The 18,314-nt window shown below is 53.0% G+C and overlaps 2 protein-coding genes across 6 annotated transcripts; both read left to right on the forward strand.

Annotated features, from left to right (window-relative positions):
• The first annotated feature begins 1,898 nt into the window (after window positions 1-1,898).
• Rln3 (relaxin 3) lies at window positions 1,899-3,725 on the forward strand. Its single transcript, XM_004872541.3, has 2 exons — window positions 1,899-2,145; window positions 3,490-3,725. The coding sequence occupies exons 1-2, from the start codon at window positions 1,947-1,949 to the stop codon at window positions 3,723-3,725; spliced, it is 435 nt and encodes a 144-aa protein (XP_004872598.1). The 5' UTR covers window positions 1,899-1,946.
• A 33-nt stretch (window positions 3,726-3,758) lies between these two features.
• Window positions 3,759-18,245, forward strand: Il27ra (interleukin 27 receptor subunit alpha). Of its 5 annotated transcripts, none has more exons than XM_087201589.1 (14): window positions 3,759-4,446; window positions 4,847-4,964; window positions 7,775-7,932; window positions 8,009-8,166; window positions 10,389-10,548; window positions 10,625-10,698; window positions 12,633-12,816; window positions 12,900-13,082; window positions 14,186-14,287; window positions 14,360-14,518; window positions 15,826-15,951; window positions 16,515-16,608; window positions 16,785-16,878; window positions 17,183-18,245. In XM_087201589.1, exons 1-14 carry the CDS (start codon window positions 3,759-3,761, stop codon window positions 17,375-17,377), a joined length of 2,493 nt encoding a protein of 830 aa, XP_087057715.1. In that variant the 3' UTR covers window positions 17,378-18,245. The 5 variants fall into 5 exon arrangements, with proteins under 5 accessions (XP_087057715.1, XP_087057714.1, XP_087057716.1 ...); XM_087201588.1 differs by having other exon boundaries at window positions 4,272-4,446; window positions 17,180-18,245; XM_087201590.1 differs by having other exon boundaries at window positions 4,272-4,446; window positions 8,057-8,166; window positions 12,894-13,082; window positions 17,180-18,245.
• The last annotated feature ends 69 nt before the right edge of the window (window positions 18,246-18,314 follow it).

Below are 18,314 nucleotides of genomic sequence, written 5' to 3' on the forward strand. Positions count from 1 at the left end.
TTTCTTCTTCCGTCCCCAGGCCCAGCATCAGAGACGCAGAGAAAAGGGCAGAAGGTTGCACCCAGAGGAGTCACCAGAGAGAGGTGGGGGACAATGATTCATCAGCCCTTTAGAAATGACACAGTCAGCCGGGCCTGGCCTTCCAGAGCTGCGGCCAGGAGTGCACACAAGAGGAAAGGACAGAGGGGCAGCAGAGTTCTCCCCCAAGGGAGGATGACCTGGAGAGGCAGCACTGGCTGCTGCCCTACCAGGCCCGAGGCACACAGCCAGTCTTCCCTGTTGTGCTGACAAGGAAACCAAGGCACAGAGAGGTTGAACACCTTCCGGGGCTTGCACAGCAAACCTCCGGCCTCCCAGCATCAGAGCACCTCCTGTTGTTGGGTTTTGAATCGAGGTGAAATTTACCTCACATCCAATGAACTTGTTTTGTGGTGTGGTGGTGGTGATCAATCCATGCAGGGCACATACCCTGCAGCTCAGCTGCACCTCCAGCCTCAAAGCCACTGGGGTGGAGTGCATGTGTTTACGACACCTTGCAAGGCATACCTCAACTGGCTCTCAAACTCTGTCATCATCGACACCAGGCCCAGGTGCAGCCCCACTCTGGTCCCTCTTCCCAGCCCTAGAAACCACAAGTTGTCTTCCTGTCTCTGTGGATCTGCCTGTTCCGGATGCTTTGAATAGACGGGATCACACAGCATGTGGCCTGTGGGGTCTGACTTCTCTCATTCAGCATCATGGGGCTTTTTTCGTCTTGTTTGTTGGGATTCTGAGGCAGGAAAATCACGAGTTCAAGGCCAAGCTGTGCTACATAGTGAGGGCCTGTATCAAAATAAAATAAAAAATAAACAAATAGGGTCGGGTAGGTAGCCCAGTGCTCCTTGAGTTCAATCCCCAGTTTCACAGGGGAAAAAAGCGTAAAAGAGCAAAAGTGCTAGCTTTGGGTGTGGTGGTGCACACCCATCATCCCAGCACTCAGGAGGCTGAGGCAGGAGGATCGCTGCAAGTTTGAGGCCAGCCTGGGCTACATAGTGAGATCCTGCTCCAAAAAACAAAACAAGGTGGTAAAAATTATGTTTTGTGTATTTTCTTTTTTTTTCTTGGTACCGGGGATTCAACTCAGGACCTTTCGCTTTCAAGGCAGGGGACAGAATCACTGAGCTAAATCCCTGTCTTGTTTTGTGTATTTTCCACTAGACATTTGGACATCAGCTGGACCCAGTGATCTGCCCTCCAGACCATTCTGAGGCTCAAATTTGAGAACATTGGCACAGGTTGTGGGAAGGATTAGAAACACAACATAGATATGAAATACCACAGCACTGTCGGCCCCACGGTCTGTCTGGGAAGCGTTTCCTATTGTTTATTTTTGTGCTGCTGGGGATGGGGCCCAGGGATTCTCATTAGCTAGCCAAGCACTCTTACCACTGAGCTACACCCCAGCCCTTTGAAAATTGTATTTTGTGACACTGAGTTATCCAGGCTGGCTGGCCTCAAAGTTGACATCCTCCTGCCTCAGCTTCCCCAGTAGCAGGGATGACAAGCGTTGGCCACCCTACAATTGACTGATTGATAGTGGGGCTGGGCATGGAACCCAGGGCCTCCCTCAGGCCAGGCTCGCGGTTGCCACTGAGGGGCGCCCCAGCTCCTGTTAGGTTATTTTGTAAGGTAGCGGGCGTCCCAGGCCTGCAGGACCTGGCTGGTCACTGCGCCTGTTGACTGGGTTCCTGTTTTCTGCAGAGGCGCATGGAAAGCTTTGTGCATCCTTCCGTCAAGATGACAGGGCCACGCGGCGTCACCCTGGCCCTAGCAAAGGTTATCGCTGGCTGGAGACGGAAAGGTCGGGCTGGCGCCAGGAGATAGCGACGTCGCCCTGCTCCCTCGGGCGCATAAATGGGCCGCTCCGGGGAGGCGCGGCGGCCCTTCGTCCCGCGTCCTCGTGAGCAATGGCTCGGCGCGCGCTGCTGCTGCTGCTCCTGCTGCTGGCGGTGTGGACGCGGCCCGGCCAACGGGTTCCCAGGGCTGAGGCCCGGGCCGCGCCCTATGGGGTGAAACTGTGCGGCCGTGAGTTCATTCGCGCAGTCATCTTCACCTGCGGGGGCTCGCGGTGGAGACGCGCGGACGCCCTGGAGCACGCGGCCGCCGGTGAGCCTGGGCAGGAGGAGTGGGGACAGAGGGGACCATCCACCCACCCATCCATCCAACTTCCCATCCTTCCATCTGCCTGTGCCTCCATCTATCCATCCATTTCTCAGTCCCTGGGCCCAACCTGTGACAGGTGAGGCCGCTGTGTGCAGATAGGAAGCTGAGGTGGCTTCCAAGTCGCTGGGCTGGGAGGGTGTGGACTCTAGGGGCGACCCCAGCTCAGCACCTCACTTCCCTGTGCTGGGCCGCTCTACTGTGGAATGGGTGTCACTGTGACTTTGCAGGGTTAGTAAAAGGTTAGGTTGGGACAGGTAGGGCACATTGTAAGCAGGGGAGAGGATCAGGGTGGGCTCCAGCAGGAGGGGCAAGCAGGAGAGCTTGAGGGGCATGGGCCTGGCAAAGGGACAGATGTTCATTGGGATGAGGATGAGGATGCTGGTGGATGGATGGAAGGAGGGATGGAGAGATGGACATGAGCATAGAGCCAGAATATGCATTGCCTGAGTTAAAATAGTGGCCCTATAGCCATGTGTGGTGGTGCATACCTGTAATCCCAGTACTCAGGAGGCCGAGGCAGGAGGATTGCCAAGAGTTTGAGGCCAGCCTGAATTACAGAGCAAGATCTTGTTTCAAAAAAAGTAGCCCTTCGCCTTAATAGCTGTGTATTCTTACAAATTCCTGAGTCATTCCTCAGTGATCTCTGGAAGTTGGGGTGAAAGTAACAGCATCCATCTGATGCAGTTGTCACTGAGAGGAATAAAGGAGTTTGCCTCCCAAAACAGTTAAAACAGTGCCTGGCACTTGATAACACCTCAATAAGTGATCAATGATTGATCAATAAATTTTATGCTTTTTTGTTGCTTGTCATGTCCCTGAGCTTGTTATGGGTTTTAGAATTGGTATTCAGTCCTCTAGTCCTTATAAAATTCAGGGAAACAGGAGTTATTGTTGTGCCCACTTTGAAGGAAACTGAGGCTCAAATCCTCTTACTCACAATTATAGAGAGGCTAGTGTCCAAATACATGCTTTCAATAAATAAAGAGTTGGGGAAATAAGTAACTGGAAAGTCAAGCTTAGTAAGGTTGAATAACCTGCCCATCAAAACTGATGGCAGAAGGGCCGGGGATTTAGCTCAGTGGTTCTGCCGCCTACCTCGCAAGTGCAAGGTCCCAAGTTCGTTCCCTGGTACGAAAAAAACAAAAAACAGATGGCAGAGCCAGTATTTGAACTCAGGACTGGCTGGAATCATGACCTTGAATTACAAATTTGGCTGGGTGGTCAGGGGCCACTCTGTTGGGGTGGCAGCAGCCCAGCCTGAGCCCTGATCCTCCTCCTCTGCTGCAGATGCCTTCGAGGATGAAGATGGCAATGCAGACAGCCTGGCCAGAGAGCTGGATGATGCTGTGGGCTCCAGCGAGTGGCTGGCCCTGGCCAAGTCCCCCCAGGCCTTCTATGGTGGCCGACCCAGCTGGCAGGGTGCCCCTGGGACTCTTCGTGATAGCCGGGACATCCTGGCTGGGCTCTCCAGCACCTGCTGCAAGTGGGGGTGCAGCAAGAACGAGATCAGCAGCCTCTGCTAGGCCAAGGCTGGCCAGCCAGAGATACAGGCAGTCATGTCTCAGCCCTGCCATCCTCAGCCTTTGTCCCCCAGGCCTGTCTTTCCAATCTTCATGCATCTGCAGGACCCAGAAGCATGGGCCATGGCTTGGGTCACCATACATCCAGCATCCAGCCCTGACCTCAGACTCCCCCTCCCCGCACTGTGCCTCGAGACAGCTGCACCCCTACTGAGCCCTCGGAGACCCTGCCCTCTCCACCTGGCCCTCATGGACCCCTGCTACTCCCTGGTCCCCAATGTACCCAAAGTGGCCACTCTGAGCCCCTGGCTCTGGCCCCAGTGCAAACCAGCTGCCCCCTCTTCTCTGGCGCCAGCCCCTCTCCTGTCCTGCTGCTGCTGGTGGGGTCCCGGATTCCCAGGACGTCACAAATGGGGAGGAGGGCGCTGTGGGCGCAGGAACCTTCCCGGCCCGGATAATAAAAGTTACAGACTCGACCAGCGTGTGTGTTACTGCTGGGGCGGGACAGGTTTCGGGGAGCTCGGCGTCGCCCCGCCGCCGCCGCACCCGGGGACTTTCCGCTGGGGACGGGCGGGGGCGCGCGGGGCAGCAGCTTCCTGTCCCCGCCCTGGGCTGCGAGGTCTGGGGTCCCCAGGAGCCATGAGGGGCCCGCGGGCTGCCTCCCTCCGGCCGCTGTCGCTGCTGTCGCTGGTAGTGGCGCTACTCCCTGGGACTCGCGCCCAGGGTGAGTGGGGCGCGGGCTGGGGCCAGAGTCCGGGGTCTCCGCCGGCCCGGGGGTGCGGGGGTGCCGGGGGGGGCGCCTAGGGTGTCGTAGGGGTGTGGTGGGGGTGGGAGCCCTTGGGTGCCAACAGGATGTGGCTGGCAGCGGGGAGGGGGAGAAGGTCCGCGCAGAACTGGGTGAGGGTGCCCAGCGCCCCCTTCCCTTGCGCGCGGCCAGGCATCGCGGGCTGCAGTGGTGAGAAGTCTGTCCCAAGTCCTGCGAAGCGGGGCTGGGGAGTTGCTGGGGGCAGAGCCCTCAGGGTGTGACCCCAGCATCTACAAAAGAAAAAAGGAAAAAGACGCTCTGAGAACTCGGATGGGGGATGTGGGGAAGGTGGGAGCTTGACCGCCGGCGCCCCCTCCAGGCAGCGCGGGGCTGCTGCAGTGCTTTAGAGTCGGATCCCAGCGGAACCTGAACTGCTCCTGGGAACCGCTCCCGGACTCCAGAAACCCCATCGTCCTGCACTTCCAAAGCCGGAAGTAGTGAGTACACTAGTGCCACTTGGGGAAACTGAGGCAGTGGAGGGAGCCACTCTGCGAATCAGGAAGGGGCTCTGCTCCCCCAGTTCTCAAGCCTCTCAGGGCTGTGTGGCCCTGGGTTTGTCACTCTCCCTCTCTGAGCCTGCTTTTCTCCCCTGCTAAACGGCGGAGCCGCTTCCCCGGGCTGGCTCTGCCCCTGCAGGGCGCAGGCATGTGTCGGGTGAGCGAGCCGGCTAAGAGGAGCTGGCTTCCGCCTGGCTGTGTGGCCTCTTCGAGCTTGCTTACCCTCTCGAAGCACATGGAAGGATGACGCTGCCACTTGGGATTCCCGCACTGGGAGAGGCGACAGAGCCTGGCACTTGTGGGACTGGAGCCCAGGGGATAGTGCGGTGGTCCTAACGATGAACCTCACGGAACTTCAACTGGGCGGAGGGAGGGACAGCACAGAGGCAGTGGAAGACACAGAGGGCCCTGGGGCGCTGTTTCCCCCCGCCCCTTCCTTTCTGGTACTGGAGATTGAACCCGGCCGGGCACATGCTAGGCAAGAACCCTGCCCCTCAACTACATCCCAGCCCTTCAATTTTATTTTATTTATTTTGGAGACAGGGTCTCACTATGTAGCCCAAGCTGGCCTTGAACTGGCAGTGATCCTTCTGCCTCAGCTTCCCAAGTGCTGGGATTACAGACATATGCCATGGTGCCTGGCTTATTTTTCTCTTCTTAAATGGTGTTAATATATGTATATATATATAACAGGGCCGGGGATTTAGCTCAGTGGTTCTGCCGCCTGCCTTGCAAATGCAAGGTCCTGAGTTCGATCCCCAGTACCAAAATAAAAAATAAAAAATAATATATATCTATATATAACAAAAATTGTCATTTTCAGCCTATCTTTTTTTTTTTTTTCCGGTACCGAGGATCAAACTCAGGACCTTGCACTTGTGAGGCAGGTGGTGGCACCACTGAGCTAAACCCCCAGCCCATCTTTCCTTTTTTTAGGTAGGGTCTCACTATGTGGCCCAGGCTGGCCTCTAACTCACTATCCTCCTGCCTCAGCCTCCTCAGTACTGGAATTATAGGTGTGCACCACCACACCTGGCTGTTTTGGTTTTGAGATGGGATCTTGCTGTGTTACCCAGGCTGGCCTCAAACCCCTGGGCTCAAGTGATCTTCCTGCCTCAGCCTCCTGAGTAGCTGTGACTAGAGGCACATGCCACTGCACCTCCTGTTTTCAGCTCTTTTGGGTGCTCCCCCAGGAATGCCATTGCTGGTTACATGGGAGCTTTATGTTTAAACGTCACAACCCCTGCACCCTTCCACATTCCCACCAGCAATGCAGGAGAGTCCCAATTTCTCCACTTCCTCACAAATGCTTGGTTTTTCTCTTGGAGGTTTCTTGTTTGTTTGTTTCCTTGACTAAAGCCTTGTTCTGAGCCTTTACTTTTTATTTGGCAGTGCTAGGGATCGAACCTAGGGCCTTCACAGTGAGTTCCATTCCCAGACCTTTTTCATTTCTTATTTTGAGACAGGCTCCTGCTAAGTTACTAAGTTGCCCTGGCTGGGCTTGATCTTGTAATCTTCCTGCTTCAGCCTCCTGTCCCTACCTTGGTTGTTCTGTTCATCACGTGTACCACCTGATGTAGCATCAGTTATATCTGTCTGTGCCTCTCATCTCCCCTGCCCGTGTGAGAAGTGACACTAGCTTCAGACAGGCCTTCGGCTGTTTTTGTCATACTTCTGTCCTAAGCTTCTAGAACAGGGCCTGGTACAACACACACTGGCAACTGAGCAGTTTCGTGGATCTGAGCATGCATTTTGTAAAGAGAGAGCAGGAAACATATTGAGCAACGCTCATGTAACATGCACAGATGAGCTGGGTTTGGTGACCCTCGCCTGTCATCCCACTCCCTGGGAGGCTGAGGCAGGAGGATCATGAGTTCAAGGCTAGCCTCAGAAACTTAGTGAGACCTTGTCTCAAAATGAAAAATAAAAAGGGCTGGGGATGGAGCTCAGTGGTAGAACAGTTCTGGGTTCTATCCCTAGGACTCCAAAAACCAAGTCACTTTTATGATAAAGTGTTGACTATCTCATGTAACTTACTGAATATTGTACTGTAAGTGAAAAACACAATGGTTGTTCTATATTGCTGGCCGAGAAAAAGATAAAAATTTAAAAAATTTTTTTCCAGTATTAAGGATAGCACCCAGGGCTCACACATGATAGGCAAGCCCTGTACCACTGAGCCACACACCCCAGTTCCCAAAATTCAAAAAATATTTACTTACTGGTTTTCCAATACTAGGGATTGAACCTAGGGCCTTCGAACTGAGCTACATCCCCAGCCTTTTAAATTTCTGTTATCTTGAGACAGGTCTTGCTAAGTTGTCCAGGCTGGGCTCACACTTGTGATCCTCCTGCCTCAGCCTCCCAGAGTGCTGGGATGAAAGGTGTGGACTACCATGCCTGGTTCCAGAATTCAAAATCTGATCTCTGATCTCTGTCACATGCCTATTTCTTGTCACTATTCTAAAGCAGTAGTGCACAGTGGAGCCACCATACCTGGGGACTGGCTCACTGTGTCCCCAGCACCCTGCGAGTGCATTCCATGTCTGCTGACCCACTCTGAGCTGTCACTTGCATCAGGCACTGTCATGGTGGGTGAGGGGCTGAGGCACAGAGGGGCTAAGAGAAGTCGCCTCCTCCAGTCACAGCTCTGAAGCAGCAGATCCGGGTTTTGCATCCAGCAGAGTAGGTTGTAGCCCTAGGTCAGTTCTCGGGTGTCACCTTGGCTCTCATCCTCAAATGTCCCACAGCCACTCCAACAGAACCCAGACAGTGGCAGTGCCCGCGGGGCAGAGTTGGGGGACCATTGCTCGGAAGAAGTTCACCGAGGCGGACCATCTGCTGGTCTGGGGGACTCAAGGGGGCAGGCCTCTCTGGACACCGGTCCTCGTGGACCTGGAAACCCGAGGTAGGTGGCAGAGGCGAGTGGTCCGTGAGAGGTCACAGGGCCCCCCTCCCTCACTGCATGCTTCCCCCCACCCCAGTGAAGCCCGACACCCCCCATCTGTTACCCGGTGGCGTGGACTTCTCAGAGGATGCACCGCTGGAGGCTACCGTGCAGTGGCAGCCACCTGAATGGCCATCCAAGCCCCTGATCTGTCAGTTCTACTATCAGAGGTGCCTGGAGCAAGGCTGGTCCCTGGTAAGTATCTGTCCCCGACCTGTTCTGGCAGAGCCTGCAGGCCAGGTGCCCACCCAGCAGGCCCCAGCTAATAGCTTTCTATCCCAGCACTCAGGGGGGCTGAGGCAGGAGGATCGCACTGGGCAACTTAATGACTTAGCAAGACCTTATCCTTCCTCACTAAATAATCTATAGTCCTTCCTATCCACGAGTCCACAGCCTCAGATTCAACCATTTCAGTACTGAAAATCTTGGCAAATGGGAGGATCAGATATGCGCTGTACACATATTGGTGATATTTTTCTCAGCGGGATTCCCTCTGCAACACAGTGAGACAACTGCACATGCCATTTGCGCAGCATCCAGTGTTCTCCATGTGCAGAGGCGCTAAGGCTGCAGAGGACGAGAGCAGGTTTTGGCAACCCTGTGCCACCGATGGAGAGGACTGGGTACTCAAGGCTTTGGGGTCATGGAACCCTCCCTCCACGGATGCTGAGGGCTCACAGTTTAGGTGTTGTGCAGTTGTGACCCAAAGGCCACTTGGCATTTTTGAGAAATTCAGTAAACCTCCTCTAACATTTTTTTTTTTCAAGAATAGAAGTTTTGGATGGCTTAAATTAACCTTAAAATAATAATAACTAACAAGAGCAAACATTTAAGAGAACATCTCCTGGATGCCTGATGCTGCTGAAAAAGAAAATAAAATACAACAAAAGCAGCTGCGCACAGTGACCATAGTCCCAGCTACTCAGGAGGCTGAGGCAGGAGGATCACTTAAACTTCAGTGTTCAAGACCAGACTATGTAATGTAGTCTCAGAAGAAAAACCAGGTATCCATTTTATAGTTGGGGAAGCTGAATCTCAGAGAAGTTAAGCAACTTTCCCAAGGTCACACAACAGGAAAGTGGAAGCCAAGTCCAGAACAAGAGGATCCCAGAAGGATTGGGGAACCCATGCATGCACTTTAACACACAACCAGGAAGTTGAGTATCTTATTTTCTGTGATATGTCCTTGGCTGAGAACATAGTCACATGGCCTCATTTGACTGCAAAGGAGGCTGGGAAATGTAGTCTTTATTCTTGCCAGCCATGTTCCCAGCTAGTTACACCAGGGTTCTCTTTGTGAAGAAAGACGGGGATATTGGGGATTGTCAACTGCTACAGCCACAGATTTTTGACACAAAACACCACAACAAAAAGCAGAGTTGTGGAGAGCACTTACCTAGCATGCACCAGGCTCTCTCTGGCTTACATGTTCAGCGCCAAAAAAAATGCAAAATTGATGTCATTGTGATTGTTGGTGCCATTCAGAGCAGCTCTGCAATACAGATGTGAGAATCTGGCTGCTTGGATACAAAATTCAGCTGCAGCTCCCTGCTCTGTGACCTTGAGTAAGAACTCACTACCCACTGCTACACTTAACCACCACTCTGCCTGCGATTGTACCATATGGGGGCTTGGGGGGGGGTTGAGGGGGATGGAGCAACTTAGTAAACACGTTAGGCAAGCACTCTACCACTGAGTTGCACCGTAGCTCTTTTTGTTGTGCCACGCCAGCCAGGAAATCACCAAACACCAGGACCAAGACAGAGTTATAACTAAAAGGAGTTTATTCACGCACATGGACTCCACTCTCAAGGAGAAGTGAAGCCCCGAAGCAGGGGACAGCACAGCTTTTATAGGTAACTCAAACAAAGAAGTTCAGGGAGAGGCCACCATGTCCTTCAGCCAGCTGTGAAATATCTTTCACAACCCAGTTCTTTTTCATCCCACCTAGCTTGCCAAGATGGGGCCTTCTGTGGCTACAGGGCTCGGTGGTTACAGGGAGGCACTGGGCACCATCTGTTCCCGGGGAGTGATAAAGCATGTTTACAGAAGCAGAGCAAGCGGCTCTCTTGTGGGGAATTCCAGCACTCTGTAAGGGGAGGGGTATGAGGGGAGTTTAATCACAGGCCAAGGTGACATTTCTTAGGTTCACTTTGGTCTCACACTTTTCATTTTTTATATTTCGAGACAGTGTGTTTGCTAAATTATCCAGGCTGGGCTGGAACTTGGGATCCACCTGCCTCAGCCTCCCGAGTAGATGGGATCACGGGCGTGCACCACCGTGCCTGGCCGGACTTTGCCACTAAAAGCCTCAATATTCTGTATCCTTTTAGTCCTGGGCCCACCAGGACGGCTGGTCACCAGCTCAAGCACCCTGGGCTCCGCCCTGGGGCCTGGCTCTCTGTTCCCTCTGGCAGCTAGAGCCGGAAGTGAAGACTGTGCCTCTGAGCCCGGTGGAGATGCAGGAGCTGGAGCTCACCTCGGCCTACAAAGTGCGTGGACGCTGCAGAGTGGAGACCAAAGGAGACCTGTGGAGCGAGTGGAGCCAGGCCCTGCACTTCCAGACCCCGCCCGCTGGTGAGGCTCCGGCTTACCCCGCCTCTGCTTCTCCAGACCACCGGTCTGCTCATCAGCTCCCATCCCATCCTTCCAGCCCCTAAGGACGTATGGATCGCTGGGAACCCGTGCATGACCCCAGGCAGCCCGGCAGCCCTGCTGGTGTGGAAGGTGAGCTCCGTGCCCAGGTGCCTTTTTCCAGGGCGCCCCCAACAGCAATGATGCGGACGGGACGTAGTCTCTGCTGCCCCCTGCAGGCCGATACGGGGATTGCGAGCAGGCGCTCGAGAGGTCCTGGCTGTGGGCCTGAGACCGGGATAAGGGACACCAGGCTCAGGGTCTGGAAGACTGGAGCTCAAAGGCCTGCATCACACGAGTGGTGGGAGGTGGCTGAAAAGGGCCAGGCGCGCGGGCTAAATCCCAGCTATTTGGGAGACTGAGGCAGGAGGATCGCAAGTTTGAGCACCGCCTGGGCAATTTAGTGACTTAGGGAGACCCTGTCTCAAAATTAAAAAGGCTGGGGTTGTGGCTCAGTGGTGGAGCACTTGCCTAGCATGGGTGAGGTCCTGGGTTCCATCCTCAGCATGGGAACAAAAAGCAAAAAAGGCCGACAGTCCTCATTAATTCATATTTATTGAGGACCTATTATGTGTCACGTATCATTAAGTCCTGGATCTCGCTGGGCATGGTGGCATAGGCTTGTAATCCCTGCACTCTGAGCGGCTGAAACAGGAGGATCTCCATGAGTTGGAGGCCAGCCTGGGCTGCATAGTGAGTTAAAGGGCAGCCTGATCTACCTAGTGAGACCCTACCTCAAAAAACAAACAAAAATTTTTTTTCAATTTTGAGACAGGGTGTCATTAAGTTGCTAAATTGCACAAGCTGGACTTGAACGTGCAATCCTCCAGCCTCAGCCTCCTGGAGTGCTGGGACTGCAAGTGTGAGCTATCACAGCCAGCTGATGAATAATATTTTAATTTAATATTTTAAAAAATCGAATCAGCAGGCCGGGCATGGTGGCACATGCCTGTAATCCCAGCACTCAGGAGGCTGAGGCAGGAGGATCACTGTGAGTTCGAGGCCAGCATGGGCTGCATAGTGAGTTCAAGACCAGCGTGAACTACATAACTAGACCATGTCTCAAAGAAAGAAAAAAGTCAAATCAGCAATCTGGTCTCCCAGGACCAGCGGTCTATATTTGTAAATAGAGTTTGACTGGTGCTAACCATGACCAGAATTGGGATGAGGATAGCAAGGCAGGGCCACACAAGTGGAGGACTGGATCCTGGCTTTACCTGAAACCCTGCCATTTTGTTTGTCTTATGTTTTTTGTATTCATTTTGATTTATTAAAATATTGCACATGCCTGATGTGGTGGCTCACACCTGTAATCCCAGCACTCAGGAAGCTGAGGCAGGAGGATTGCCATGAGTTCGAGACCAGCCTGGGCTACATAGTGAGACCCTGTCTCAAAAGAACCCCCCCCCCAAAAAAAGTATTCAAGTATTATTTAATCTTGGTTACTGGGTATTTTTTTCTGGGTATTTTGTTTTTCTTAGATAGGGTCTTGCTACATTGACCAGGCTGGTCTTGAACTCCTGGGTTCAAGCAATCCTCCTCCCTCAGCCTTACAAGTAGATGGAACCACAGGGTTACTAGGTTTTTGGTATTTGTCACCCTTAAATTTTCTACCCAAAGTGAGTGTCTCCCTAATCTTACTATTTCTTGCCAAGAAACCTTATTCAAATTTCATCTGTCCAGTGAGCTCCTCAAAAATTCAGTTTCTACATCTGTAAAATGGACCCGACCATACTGCTTCTCTAATTGTCTTATCAGGTGACCTCACTGAGGCATATAGTAGGTTCCCCTCATACTGGGGATGGACTCCAGGACCTTCACACTGAGCTCCATCTCCAGCCCATTTTTCTTTTTTATTTTGAGACAGAGTCTTGCTAAGTTGATAAGTTGCCCAGGCTAAGCTCATATTTGGAATCCTCCTGCCTCAGCCGCTTGGAGTTCTAGGGTGACATGCATGCAACACCACAGCCAGCCCACCATAGTCCCTGGTTAAATTGGAGACATGAACTCTCTTGGCTTCTCCCCAGGCTCCGGGGCCCTGCGTGCAAGTGAGCTACCAAGTGTGGTTCTGGGCTGGAGAGAAGATGCAGATGCAGGAGGAGGTGCCCTGCTGTTCGTGGCCCATCCCTGCCTGGGCACGGTGGGCCAGGGTGTCTGCCAAGGATGGTGTCCCCTGGGTGCCCTCCACCAACCTCTCCTTGTTCTGCTTGGGTAAGAGACAGGAACCCCCTCTGCTCGGGACTGGGAGTGGGCAGGGCCTCCTGAGTGGGCAACCAGGACTCCCCTAGCTGCAGACTCTGCGCCCCAGAATGTGGTGGTCAGCAGCATTGCTGGGACCCCCGGACTGCTGGTGAGCTGGCAACAGGGGACCCAGGAGCCATGGGAGTATGTGGTGGCCTGGGCCCTGGACGGAAAAGCCCTGGAGGATGTCAGCTGGACCCGGATTTCTCTGGGGAACCACAGTGCTGTGCTGCTAGGTAAGGCCAAAACACCAGGTTCCCACTTCTATGAGTCTATCTTCTGTTGTTATGACAAAGTCCCCAAGGGTGGCACTTATGAACAAGAGAGGTTGACTTGGCTCACAGTCTGGAGCTCTAGTGTTGTGCAGCATCTGTGGGTTCTGGGAGGGCCCGTGACCACCACTAGGGGTGGCTGTGGACCAAGCAGGCTGAGCTGGAAGATCAATTCCCTGCGCCACAGAGGATTCTGGGTGCCTCTCTGCTGCCCCTGGTGGGCTCCAGCAGTACTGAGCCTCAGTTATCTATAGTGGAAACCAACTCCTTTCTTCCTTCCTTTCTTCCTTCCTTCCTTCCTTCCTTCATTTCTTCCCTCCTTTCATCTTCTCCCTCCTCCTCCCTTTCTTTTTCTTTTCGTGGTAACCCAGGGCCTTTGCACCGAGCTACATCCCCAGCCCCATTTTTTAAATTTTGAGATAAGATCTCACTAAGTCTCTAAAATGCTGAGGCTGGGCTGGAATTTGGGCTCCTCCTGCCTCAGCCTCCCAGAGTGCTAAAGTTAGAGGTGTGCCCAGGCTGGTCTTGAAATCCTGGGCTCAAGCAATCCTCTACCACAAGCCTGGCTGGGCACTTGTGGGGTTTGTTTGTTTGTTTTGTGGTACCAGGGATTGAACTCAGGACCTGACCCTTGTAAGGCAAACATGTTGCCACTGAGCTAAATCCCCAGCCCATGGGCACTTGTTTCTTAACACCTTTTCCTAGATGCCTTTCTTTCTTTCTTTCTTTCTTTTTTTTTTTTTTTTGGTGTTTTGAGACAGGGTCTCGCTATGTAGTTCAGGCTGGCTTTGAACTCACTATGGATCTCAGGCAGCCTTGAACTGGAAGCACAGCCTCCTGAGTGCTGGGATTAGAGGTGTGTGCCACCACGCCCAGCCAGGCTGCCTTTCTTATATCATCTCACTTTTGCCCTGCTGGTGTCTCCTGGTGTCGCTTCCCAGATCAATCCCTGACACCCAGGCCTTATCCCACAGTGTCTGGGGGACCCTGGGGAAGATGGTGCCCGTTGGGTAGTGAGTGGGGGTGGGAGAGGCAACCCTAAATGGTCTTCTATCTCTACCACCCAGGCAATTTTACAAGAGGGGTCCCCTATCACATCTCGGTGACAGCAGTCTTTCCTGAGGGCCTGGCCCCTGCTCCCTCTGTCTGGGGGTTTGGAGAGGAGCTAGGTAAGAACAGGGCTGGAGGGTGTGGAAGATTCCTGGAAGCCAGCAGAATGTGACCAAGTAGTTTCCCCACAGCACCTGTAGCGGGTCCAGCAGTTTGGCGGCTCCCGGATGACCCCTTGGGGACCCCCGCAGTGGCCTGGGGAGAGCTCTCAAAGCATCAGCTCCGGGGCCACCTCTCCCACTACACCTGGTGTGCACGGAGTGGCTCCAGAGCCTCAGTCTGTGTGAACGGTGAGCCTCCCCCCTCCCGTGCCTCCCTCGGCCCCCAAGACCAGGCCAACCCCACCCCTGAACCCCGGGCCCTCTGGCTGTCTCTTTGCCCTGGCTACCCTCCATCCCTGGAGGACAGTGACTCTCTGGTTATTGACATAATGGCCTCACTGGGGCATTAAAACTGAAAGCTCCGATCTATGTGTATTGATGTTGAAAGACACCTGTCACATTTCATTACATTAACAAGATGGAAAGCGTTCTGGAACTCTGGAGATGGCTTCCTTTTTGGTATAAAATAAGCTCAAGATTGGCAAAGCCAAGCCACAAATATGGAAATAAATCCTTTCAATGCCAATAAAGATTGTAGGATTATAGCGTGATTTTCATTTTTTATTTGTATTTGGTTTGTGATACAAAGGATTGAACCCAGGGCTCAGCCCTTTTTTTTTTTAATTTTTATTTTTTGCAGTGAGACAAGTTCTCACTAAGTAAGTTCCCAGGCTGGGCTCACACTTGTGATTCTCCTGCCTCAGCTTTCCAGAGTGGTGGGATCGCAGGTATGCACCGCCGTGCTCATGTATTTTTTTTTTTTTTTTTTTTTTTTGGTACCGGGGATCAAACTCGGGTCCTTGTGCTTGCATAGCAGGTGGTGAAACCACTGAGCTAAATCCCCGGCCCTAATCATGTATCATTTTGTTTTGTTTTGTTTTTTTGGTACCAGGGATTGAACTCGGGTCCTTGTGCTTGCACAGCAGGCGGAACAACCACTGAGCTAAATCCCCAGCCCTAATCATGTATCATTTTTGAGTGCTTACTGCAGTATGTGGTCTGAGAAGGTGCTGGGAATATGCCTATATGGGTCTCCTTTTTTTTTTTTTTTTTTTGAGATGAGGTCTCACTATGTTGTTCAGTGTGGCCTTGAGCTCCTGCCTTAGCCTTCATGGTAGCTGAGATCACAGGTGTGTGCCACTATACCCTAGATAATTTTTTCTTTCTTATTTTCATTATTATTATTATTATTATTAGTGTGTTTGTGGGCAACCCACATACATAGACAAACCAAATAATATCTAAGAAATATATCAGGTGGTGATCCATGCTGAGTGGAAAATGAAGCAGGGTGGGCTAGTGGCGCAGAGGTAGTTTACAATGGAGGGGCACTCAGGGAAGGCTTTGCTGTGGAGGTAGCATTTGAACAAAGACCTTCAGGAATGAGAAAAAAATCCCATGTTGCTGGGGACCAGTGCTGTGGGCAGATGAAACTGCACATTCAAAGGCCCTGTGGTAGAGAGCACTTCCCCTCCCTCTGTGCTCGTGTTCCTCAGTGAGCAGCAGCACCCGGAAGGTCACTCTGCCCGAACTCCCCTGGGGACCCTGCAAGCTGTGGGTGATGGCGGCCACCATTGCGGGACAAGGCCCACCTGGTCCCAGCCTCCAGTTTCACCTGCCAGGTAGAGGATGGGGTGGGACTGCCTGCTCCACTTGGGGGAGGAGGTGTCTGGAGTCCTCACCTGGGCTTCAGGGCAGGGACAATATGACTTAAGGTGGAGGATTAGTATGGGGGGAGTCTGGGGATTGAACCAGGTCTGTGTGCACACTGAGCACATCTGTACCACTGGGTTGAACCCCCCCAGCCCTCACTATGTAGTTCTCACTAGCCTTGAACTCGCTATGTACCCCAGGTTGGCCTCGAACTCCTGGTGATAATCCTGCCACAGCCTCCCATGTGCTAGGATGACGAGCATGTGCCACCATGGCCCACTTCTAGGGGTCTTTTGATTCTGCTAATGCTGCAGCGTCTTACCAGGCGCTGTGTCTCCCATGGTTTCACGCTGCCCCCCACTTTGACCTATCAACACTGTCCTATTCACGAGCTCAGCCCCTTCTCAAGATTCCTAGCCCCTCACACATATAAGCCCCCCCACTCCATCGAGCAAGCCCAAACCCATCCACAAGCCTTACGTCTTTTCCATGCTTCGTGGCATCCAAAACGTCTCTCCTCTTCGCCCTGCAGGGAATACTTTGAGCTGGGGAGTCCTGCCCCGAATCCTGTGCCCATGGGCCTTGTTCCTGTTGGTCTGCTGCCTGGGCCTGGCCACCTCTGGAAGGTGAGGTGAGGGGACATGCCGGGCTACCTAGGTGTGTTGGGGGCAGCTGCTGGACATTAGCTGAACTTTGTAGGGGGGTGGAGGGGAGCCTCGGGGCTCCGCAGGGTTTGTGTACTCTGGAGCTTGGACAGTGTCCGGCACCCAGGCTCCCAGTCCTGATTTTACCTACCCACCAGGTGCCTTCACCTGAGACACAAGGTATTGCCCCGATGGGTCTTGGAGAAAGTTCCTGATCCTGCCAACAGCCATTCTGGCCACCCCCACATAGAGGTGAGCAAAAAGGCCGGCCTGCCAGGCACAATGGTGTATGCCCCTTTTCTACTACTTTGCAGATCTTTGGAGCTACTTTAGCACTTACTGCAGCTACTTTGGAGGCTGAGGCAGAAGGATCACAAGTTCTAGGCCAGGGAAAGCAACTTAGACCCTGTCTCAAAATAAAAAATAAGAGCTGGGGGTGTAGCTTCACGGTAGAATGCCCTTAGGTGCTTGTAGGAGCCCTCTGGGGGATTAGGGGAACCAGCGACACTGGGGAGTAGGGAAGGGAGGAGAGTTCAGCCTCATCTCTTCCCAGCAGGTGCTGCAGCCCCAGCCCCAGCCCCAGGCCCCTGGGGATGTGCCCATCCTGGAGGTGGAAGAGATAGAGCCGATGCCGCTTATAGAGCCACCCCAGGCCTCCACCCCAGTTCACTCTGGGTATGAGAAACACTTCATGCCTACACTGGAGGAGCTGAGCCTTCTGGGGCCCCCCAGTCCCCATGTGCTGGCCTGAGCCTTGCCAGGCTAGGGCTGCAGAACAGGCTAAGGGTGCTTATGCAGGCTGCACCCTGCCCTGGGTGAGCCCACCTAACAGATGCAGACACTGAGGCCCAACAAGGCTGACCCACTTGCCCGAGGACATGCAATCATGAAGAGCAGGGATTAGGGGATGCCACAGAGAGGGGCCCACCCTCAATAAGGAATGCATGGGTGGATGAATGTGCAAAGGAAAATGTGTGATATCGAGAGGGGAGCTGCCCCCCACAATCTGTCCTGCTAGAACAGAACTGCATCTGGGCATAGTCCCAGCCTCCCTTGCAGCTGGATCAGCCATGGACTGAGTTCCCACAATGGATTGTGGGCAGAAGTGACATGGGCCAATCTCAGGAGCCGGTAGGCCTGAAACACTGGGTGGAGACTCCTCCACACGCTCTGTGAGCTGGAACATAAACACGCTCATGACCTAGCTTTGACATACCCAAGGGGACAACCAATGCAACAGAATTTGAATCCCTAAGTGACTGTAGGTCAGAGCCTGAATCACCCAGTGACCATATGGATCAGAGCCTAACTTCTCAAGTGACTATGTACATCAAAGCCTGAATCCTCGAGAGACCACATGAATCAGAGCCCAAATCCCTGAGTAACTGCATAAATCAGAGCCTGAATCCCTAAGTGATTACCTGGATTAGTGCCTCAATTCCTGAGTGACCACCTGAATCAGAAACTGAATCCCCAAGTGACCACCTGAATTGAACCCTGAATCCCCAAGGAACTTCCTGGATCAGAGTCTGAATCCCTGAGTAACTGCATGGTCAGAATCTGAGTCCCTGAATGACCACATGAGTCACAGCCACAATAAACTTGTCTTTTTGCTGCCGTAGCTTGAGAGGATTTTGTTACAGCAACCAAAACCATACTCTCACTGACTCATGATTTTTTATTCCAGC

Source organism: Heterocephalus glaber, unplaced genomic scaffold (genome assembly GCF_053883595.1).
Source record: "Heterocephalus glaber isolate CG9 unplaced genomic scaffold, H.glaber_assembly_v1.0 deba00001760, whole genome shotgun sequence".
NCBI lineage: Eukaryota > Metazoa > Chordata > Mammalia > Rodentia > Bathyergidae > Heterocephalus > Heterocephalus glaber.

What these genes read in the sequence shown, in the direction of transcription:
- Il27ra (XM_087201589.1), top strand. Translation starts at nt 3,759, where the DNA reads ATGTCTCAGCCCTGCCATCCTCAGCCTTTGTCCCCCAGGCCTGTCTTT. An exon ending in CCTCTCCTTGTTCTGCTTGG is followed by an intron (nt 12,817 to 12,899) that starts GTAAGAGACAGG and finishes CCCTAGCTGCAG; the next exon opens with ACTCTGCGCCCCAGAATGTG. An exon ending in CCTCCAGTTTCACCTGCCAG is followed by an intron (nt 15,952 to 16,514) that starts GTAGAGGATGGG and finishes TTCGCCCTGCAG; the next exon opens with GGAATACTTTGAGCTGGGGA.
- Rln3 (XM_004872541.3), top strand. Translation starts at nt 1,947, where the DNA reads ATGGCTCGGCGCGCGCTGCTGCTGCTGCTCCTGCTGCTGGCGGTGTGG. An exon ending in CCTGGAGCACGCGGCCGCCG is followed by an intron (nt 2,146 to 3,489) that starts GTGAGCCTGGGC and finishes CCTCTGCTGCAG; the next exon opens with ATGCCTTCGAGGATGAAGAT.